Source organism: Crocodylus porosus, unplaced genomic scaffold (assembly GCF_001723895.1).
Source record: "Crocodylus porosus isolate Cpor-Errol unplaced genomic scaffold, CroPor_comp1, whole genome shotgun sequence".
Taxonomy (NCBI): domain Eukaryota; kingdom Metazoa; phylum Chordata; order Crocodylia; family Crocodylidae; genus Crocodylus; species Crocodylus porosus.
The window spans coordinates 152,180,866-152,189,040 of record NW_017728886.1 but is presented as its reverse complement, the minus strand read 5'-3'; the positions used below and the strand labels follow the sequence as shown (position 1 = coordinate 152,189,040).

General features: G+C 40.4%; 1 protein-coding gene across 1 annotated transcript in view; it reads left to right on the top strand.

Moving 5' to 3' along the window:
* The window catches only part of LOC109312924 (orofacial cleft 1 candidate gene 1 protein homolog), an 80,126-nt gene that overhangs the window by 58,952 nt on the left and 12,999 nt on the right, over positions 1–8,175 (top strand). The window contains exon 6 of the mRNA XM_019539330.1: positions 5,306–5,392. Coding sequence (XP_019394875.1) covers positions 5,306–5,392 — 87 coding nt within the window. The remainder of the gene's footprint in view (positions 1–5,305; positions 5,393–8,175) is intronic.

Below are 8,175 nucleotides of genomic sequence, written 5' to 3'. Positions count from 1 at the left end.
TTAAGAGGAGGCTGGATGAACACCTTGCTGGGGTTGTTTGACCCCAGTACTTTTTCCTGCCATGGCAGGGGGTCGAACTTGATCTTCTGAGGTCCCTTCCAACCTTACCAACTATGCAACTATCAAACTATGAATAATTGTGTACGTGGAAGTGTCAAGGTAACTGGCCATGTAGTGATATCTATTCTAGTTATGCTGAGTTATAGAAATAACTGATAACTCTGTTCAGTGGCCAAAAAGCTTTTGGTTGCTCTGAAACAGTTCCTCCCCTTCCCCTCACCCCCATCAAACTCAAAATTCAGAAAAAATATTCTTTTGGGTCACATGAAATGTTTTGTTCAAAATTTAGCATTTTTGTGTTCAGAAATTTTGAACATTTAAAATAAATGTAAGTAAATTAGGAGCAAAACATTTTGAAATTAAAAATACTTGGAAGCAGAAGTTACAAGTTGAAATCCCTTCTGGGTATCCTGCTTCCCAGGCAAATACTCTAACGACTACACTAAAGAGTCTCCCTAAAATGGGAGGGTCCCCCTCCCCTCTTTCTAATACTTCCTAGTCATGGCTTTTCTCCCACTAACATTTCAGGACTTGGCTAGCCTTACACACATATACCAGTGATTCCATTTCCTCCGGGATGGAATATAGTCCCACAGAGCTCCATGGGCAATGATGAATCCCCAGCTGTATATGTATGCCAAAATCTGAAGTTATGTGGCTACATAACTTTAAGTGAATGGTAATAGGAAGTGAAGCTTAATGAAATGAAAGTGATTCAAGAGTACACAGAATCTGGTCCTAAGTGACTAGTAAGGTTGAGCAGGAAATAATTTTCTTGTCCCACAAGAATCTTTAAGATTTTAAAAGTTCTTCCCATCTGAAATCAAGTTAACACTTAAAATCTCAGATTTTGGAAATGAACAAATTCCCCCAAAATAGTCAATTGAAATGTTTTATAATAGTTATTTTGAAATGTCTCATCAATTTTGGGTTGTGTAGAAAGGATGTTGGTTCTGTAATGGCTCGGGAAATATGCAAGAGGCAAGAATTTCTGTGGGTAATACCTTTTATTGGACCAATTTCATGGTTGGGATAAACATAGGCTTTTGGGTATCACAGTACCTTTCCTTGGGTCTATGGGTGAAAAGCAGGCACAGCAGAGCTAATGTAACAGATGGAATAAGAGTCTGTGTGAAACTTGACATGGAAACAAAAATAGGAAAGAATAGAAATATTGGAAAAAAGAGATGCATTTGATACAAAAAAATTGTTCAGGAGGGTTGTGCGCTAAGTGCAGAGACTGGTGAGTAGCAGGTAGATTATTCATGGATCCTGGTTTTCTGTTTAAAAGAGGGGGCCCCCAGCTGCCAGGGGTATGGGGCTAGGGACCTGAGTCTGCAGCCCCCTGCTCCCCCAGCAGTGCCTGAGCCCTGGCTGCCACCCATGGGAGGCAGCAGCTGCTGCAGCAGAATGTGGAGCCCAGCTGCCTCTCCCCAATGGGCAGCATGGCCAGAGAAGAGCAGTAGTAGCCCTGTGGTGCCCTGTAGTAGAGAGAAGAGCTGGCAGTAGTGATGAGTACAACTCTACATCGCCACCCCCACTGCTGTTGGGTGGGCAGAGGATGCTTTGTGATGGTGGTGCAGGCTTTGCAGTGATGACACTGATATTCCCTGCCCTGCCTTTTCGGATTCCACCTGCTGGGCTGTGGAGGCCCTGGGGGAGGGCAGCAGGGTGGGGAGCCCAAGCCTGCAGTAGGGAGCTCCCACAGCCCCCACCCCACACACAAATTGTGGGGCTAATGCCCCCCCAGGAGGGTTTGCAGTGGTGGTGAGACGGACCCCCCCCAACCACCCCGCTGGTCTAGCCAAGTGTGGTTCCATGCTGTTCCCTACCTGAGCCCTGCAGCCATGCATTCTGGCCCTGGGCCCTAAGCCCCATGCACCACCCGGGCTGGGCAGCAGCACCAGACCTTCCCAACCCCTTCCCTCCCTATGGGGTCCTGACCCCCCCCCCCACCCTCCTTCCCCCTCCACCATACTGCCTGACTTACCTGCAGGGAGCTGCTCTTCTGACTGCCTGACAGCCATGTGCATATATTCATGCAACCACACTGCTACATCCACCTGGATCTGCCACTGGTACCATGTTGTTGAATCTCATGGACATTTTGTGTCCTTCCTCTGTACAGAGAGAGGAATCCACTGACTTCAGCCAAGCGATGCCTACTTGGATTATCACCTGACTTGTCAAAAGAACCTGCATCCAGCTTTATGGGAACATAGAATAATTCATCTGGTTCCACCCTGTTTATAACATATAATAAGCTAAAGCTTTTGAGGGATGGACTGATTATGAAGTTGAAGTATGAGTCTGATTAAAGCAAAACCCAATGATAGAAAATCACATGGCTCTGAAATGGAGAAAATAGTTGCAGTATCTTGCCAAGGAAAACCAGTAAGTTTTGTAATGTTGTTCAAAATAACTTTAAGCAAACACCACAGAAACTTTTGCTTCATGGTGTCTAATTCCCTCAGTGAACTGTTAATTCACATGTTATATACTTTCAAATATTTCCAAAAGCAAATGCTGACTTAGTAGTCCATTCATAAATTCCTATTAGTAACAAAATGCCTTTGGCAATATATTATGCTGACTAATATTGATACTTTAGTATTTTTAAAACTAAAATAAACAGGCCTCATTCATGGAATCAACAGACCAGATTCACTGGTTGCACTATAATCCACCAGCTGAGGACAATCTGCCTGAAATGCTTATACAACAGTTCCTAAATACCACAGAATCTGGTTCCAGTTGGCCTAGCCCATAATGTGGATGGACAGAGACAAGAAAAGACAACTCCAAATAGGCAGTGCTTCTATACATAAAGAACATGTCTTTGGAGGGGTTCCACTGATGCCCTGGTAGTATTTTTAATATGTTTTTAATAATATATTTTCTTCATCAGGAGTGTCTTAGGAATGCAGCATGGGCAGCAGGCACGGAGAAAGATAGATTGACCTGGACATAGTTAACTCTTGACTCTGAGCAAGAGTCAGCAGGTCAAAAAATGGTATGCAGTATTAGGGTAACACTAATGACACAGGCACAAGTGCTGTGAAACAAAGACCATGGAGCATCTGTTGGTCTGCCTACTCTTTGAGGAACTATGCACTGTGGAAGACCTTGTCTGGGCTATAGGCAGGGGCATATTATGTGCCTGATACTGGGAAGAAAAGCAAACTATAACTGTGGTAGCTGGACACAAGAAGAAATTATACTGGTACTTCTAGCCCACTGTGACAGCTGCCTTCCAGTCTTGGGATTTAGTGAACTGGAGGAGGATGATTCAAGTCCAGTGTTTCTAATCTCTAAATAACTTCAATTTAAATCCACAGTGCTTCTACCATAAACAAGAGCCTGGGCCTGGTTGTCGTGGATAATATTAGTAAATAATGTTTTTTTTCCCTTTCCACTATTTTTGACAGAAGTGATGGAGCTTCCTGGTAGTGAATAAAGATGAACACTCTAGGAGGGAGTCGATAAATCTTAGCTAGGCAACAGTGGTAATACTTGTTTCTCCTCGGAAGGCTATAATAAGACTATGGAATGAAGATTCCTCCTTGAACAAGATGGTTTTTACAGTTTCTCAAGGAGGACTTTATAATAAAGATAGAAAGAGCAATAGTGTAACATTTGCATCCCTCTGTACTCATTTTTGGAAAAGTTTTCTATATCGCATCCCCCAAACAGAGTGCAATATGTCTCAGTACAGAGGACTGGAGAAAGGCATGCAGTAGCTTAGTACCACTTTGTATAGTTCACAACATACACTTCCCAGTAGTTTACATTTATAGCTATGAAGCAATTGAATAAAGAGATGCATCATCACTTTCTTTTTTTTAAACACATGGGTGAATTATTTTGCCAACATATGAAAGGGTGTTCTTATAGAATCACAGTGCTTTGTGCTAGAGGAAAACAATTACAGTGAATAAGGTAGAATAGCTCTGTTATTGCAGTACATAAGACTTTGATTACATACTGCCAAGATTCATACCAGCCTAGTAGTTGTTGACAGATAAAGTAACAAAAATGAAACTCATTTATTTTTTCTTTATTGAGACCTCAAGGTAAAGCAAATTTTCAGTTCTTGTACTTACTACATTGAAAGAACAGAGACTGACAGTCAAAATGTGCCAGTCTAGAAATATAAATTAAACCTAGTTTCATATCAGAGTTTCATTTAGTCTCTGAAAAGGAGCTGCTGCTTGGATTATTTTTGATCCTAAAACAAATATACTGCAGATTGCTATAGTGTGTCTTGGATGCATTAACCCTCTCATATGTTTGACTTCTGTTTGTTTTCAAGAATGGAGATGTAAACTGCAAAGCATTGTGCCTGTTTCTACAATTTTGAAATGAGTTTTGGAGCTAAAATCTGCCAACTCCGCTCAGACCGAATAGTAATTTACTAGGCCTGTAGTCTCAATGATTTAAATGAGACTACCAGGAAGATAATTTTTTACCAAAGCAAGGATATTTTTTGAGGAAGGTGGAACTCAGCCTTGAGCAGAGAGAATTCTTTTAGCTGATGATACAGGAAGTTCTGCCAGGCAAATATACACTGCACAATTCCTTGATAAGTTTAATGAATGACTTCTACTTTTGTAAACTTGATTATTTCCTAAAGCTAAGGATGAAGATAAAAACAGCTCTTGAAATGGAAACTGCTAAATGAGTATTTTTATCCCATCAAAATCTTGGTTTAGTTACCTACCCCAACTTAATATAATTGCTGTTCAGATTAATGAGGCAGAATTTCAGTATCTCCTCTGTAATTAAACACTTCTCTGGTTGACTACAGAATTAAAGATGCACCAGACGTTGAAACCTCAGTGGTGAAATTTAAAACTGTTAAAATTGGAAGGGTCAGCTGTGACGCACAAGTGCCTGTACAGCCACGGTTACATTCACTTGTAAAGTGTGTCTCAAGAATAATTTGGCTTTGGTTTGGGATGTTGAGTTATTTTTCTTTTTATCATTCTATCATCTAAATTTGAGATTTTTCTCATTAGCTTCTGAGTAAGAGTAACATAAAGTGCACTTGTTTCCAAAATTACCTTTTTTGACCTTTCACAAGATGATAATTGGAGTACTAGTAGGCTTAGAAGACTTGTTAAAAAATTAAGCTTATAAAGTAGCAAAAAATGCCCCTTCACATGCTGGTGTCGATTTCAAAATTAACATTTTGGTTCATGTGCTTCTAATAATCGCTGACCCTTACTTCATGTGCTTTCCACAGGAAATGAATACAGCAGAAATTACTTTGACCCATTGATGGATGAGGAAATAAACCCAAGGCAGTGTGGGATGGAGGTCAGTGGAGAAGGTGAGGCAGAATTAAGTATGTAATTTTTGTGTCAGAATATTCTTTTTCATTCATGAAAATGAGGTGACAAAGATCACATATACAGTTCCATTTAAATATTGAGGTTTACAATTTAAATTATAAGTCTTACCCACTATGAACATGATAGGCAGCACAAGTAGTCTTTCATCAAGGACAGTGAGTTAACAGGCAGGTGAAAGCAAGACTGCACTGTATTGAGTCTAGTAGTTTAGCTACATAATGAAGCACATGTTAAAAAAACAGTCTATCTGCATGTTCTGTTTCATTAAAGCATCCAATCCAGAACAAAGTAACAAACTTCATGCTTTTAACAGACTTGATTCTGAAGTCCACATGAAAGAGAAAATGCTGTCAAACTAAATGCATTTTACCTAACTAAAGAGTACAGGATTATACCCAATATTTTGGGAAAGCCAAGAAATAGGAATACTTCTTTTCCATTTTCAGTTTATTAAAGAAGTTACATACTACAGAAGAATTGTGTCATCTGTGCAGGCAGTAGGTCACTTCATCTTGGATAATGCAGGTTCTTTCTGCTGCAGGGAATGCAGAGTCATTGCACTTCAGGCTGTGTGTGGATGCAGGGCAGATTAATCAGCAGATGTTGTCCTCTCTGAGCAGGAGGAGAATGTCTCCTTTACTATCAAGAGGTCAAAATTAAAAAGGGCTGGAGTGAGGGTAAGAATAGATCTCTCTGAGGATGCAGGGACTTAAGTATGATTGTTATTATGGTAATGAGCTGTTTAACTGCAAGACCCAATCTTCGGTCATACTCCTGTTATTAGGCACCAGCAGTGTGGTGGCATGCAAACATGAGTTCCCATATGTTTTCTATCCAGCCCTTGACTTTTTAACCTGGTACAACAATCCTCATCTGGGTACAGGTTCCTAGTCAAATCTATAGATGCTGTGATCTATGTAGATCTGAAGTAGCTGTGTAAAATTTAAAAGGGATCTTAAACCACTGTCGAAGTGAACGACACACTTCTATTTCAGAGTACAGAGTACTCTGTCTTCAGGGCACAAGCTTTTTGACAGACACACAATTGAAAGAAATCACAGGCTGTATTATATGTTGGCTTCACTGACACTGTAATGTGACTCTCTATAAACCATGTGTAAAGGTTAGGAACCAGATCCAAATTGCCTCAGTAGGTGCATAACTAGGTTTTAGGCAGAAGTTGGAAGCCTAAATGCTAAAGAGAGATTCAAATTGCTTTCACCTAAAAAGTCATTACTTTTTAGACTCATACATTAATTAACAATTCAAAAGGACTCATTGGAAAGTACATGTGAGTATGTTTACAGCCCTAGAAAGCCCCACACCTTTAGGCTGGATAAAAACATGACTTCCTTGAATCAAGAGCACTGGATTCAGCTCCGAAGTGTTGGTTGTATCCATCTTTTCCCCAGTACTCTTGTAGTTAGAGAATTCACCCAAGATATAGGTCAGCTAGTTTCTGGGCACTCCTCTCACAGAGGAGATTTAAATACACATTCTCCACTGTGCAAGAGTGTGACCTAACAAAAAGATACATGTTAGGATCATAGGAAAGTGGGTCATGAAGTCCAGTCCCTGCGTAAGATGGGATCATCTTTGACTAAACCATTCCAGCCAACTGTTTGTCCAACTTGCCCTTAAAATCTTCTAGGGATGAAGATTCCACAGCCTCTCTAGGTACTCTGTTTCAGTGCTTAAGTTTTCCTCATCTCCAACCTAAAATTGCTTTGATGCAACTTGTGGCCACTACTCCTAGTCTTGTCTCTTATGCCCACGTGAAAAACACATCTCCATTCTCTTTTTATAAGCAACTTTCAGGCATTTAAGACTGTTATTAAATACCTCCTCAGTAGGGGCATCTACACAAGATGCTTCAAGAGCAGAAGACTAATTCTACTGTGCAAGGCAGGCAAAATCCATGCTAATGCACAGTAGATTTTATCTAATGCACATTAACGTCACAAAAAACCTGTGCATCTCAGCTAATGTGCAGTAGCACCAATAATGGCATATTAAGTTAGTACCTGTCATTACAGGTACTAAACTTAATGTGCTGTAATTATGGCACATTAATGAACATGTAGACACACCCAGTCTTCTCTTCTCCAGACTAAACTGTCCTAGTTCTTTCAGCCTTTCCCCATAAGTCATGTTTTTCTAAACTCTGATAATTTTTGTTGCTCTTCATTGAGCTCTTCCAACTTGTCCACATCTTTCTTGTAATATAGAGCTCAAAACTGAAAACAGTACTCCAGGTGGGGCCTCACCAGTGCTGAGGAGAGCAGAAGAATCACTTCCTTGCAATTGACACTCCTGTTAATACAACCCAGTGTGCTGCTGGGTTTTTTTTGTAGCTGGAGTGCACTGTTGGCCCCTCTTCAATTTACAGTCTACTGTAATCCCTAGGTCTTTTCTGTAGTATTGTAGTCCTAGCCAGTCATTCCCGGTCTGTATTTGTACATGCAATTATTCCATCCAGCATGAAGGAAAATGCATTTACCCTTGTTAATTACAGCTGATTGATTGTGGATCATTTCCCTACTCTATCCAGGTCATTCTGGATCCTAGCTCTAGAGTGCCTAGAACTTGGTGGTGTCTGCAAATTTGCTAAGCATGCATATAATCCCATCATCCAAAGTATTAATGAAATGTTAAACAATAATGAACCCAGAACAGACTGTGGGGGCTTGATGCCGAATTATATAGGACTGAATTAAGCACAGGCTCAGACCTGTTCAATTTAAAACTTTTATTGTTTCAC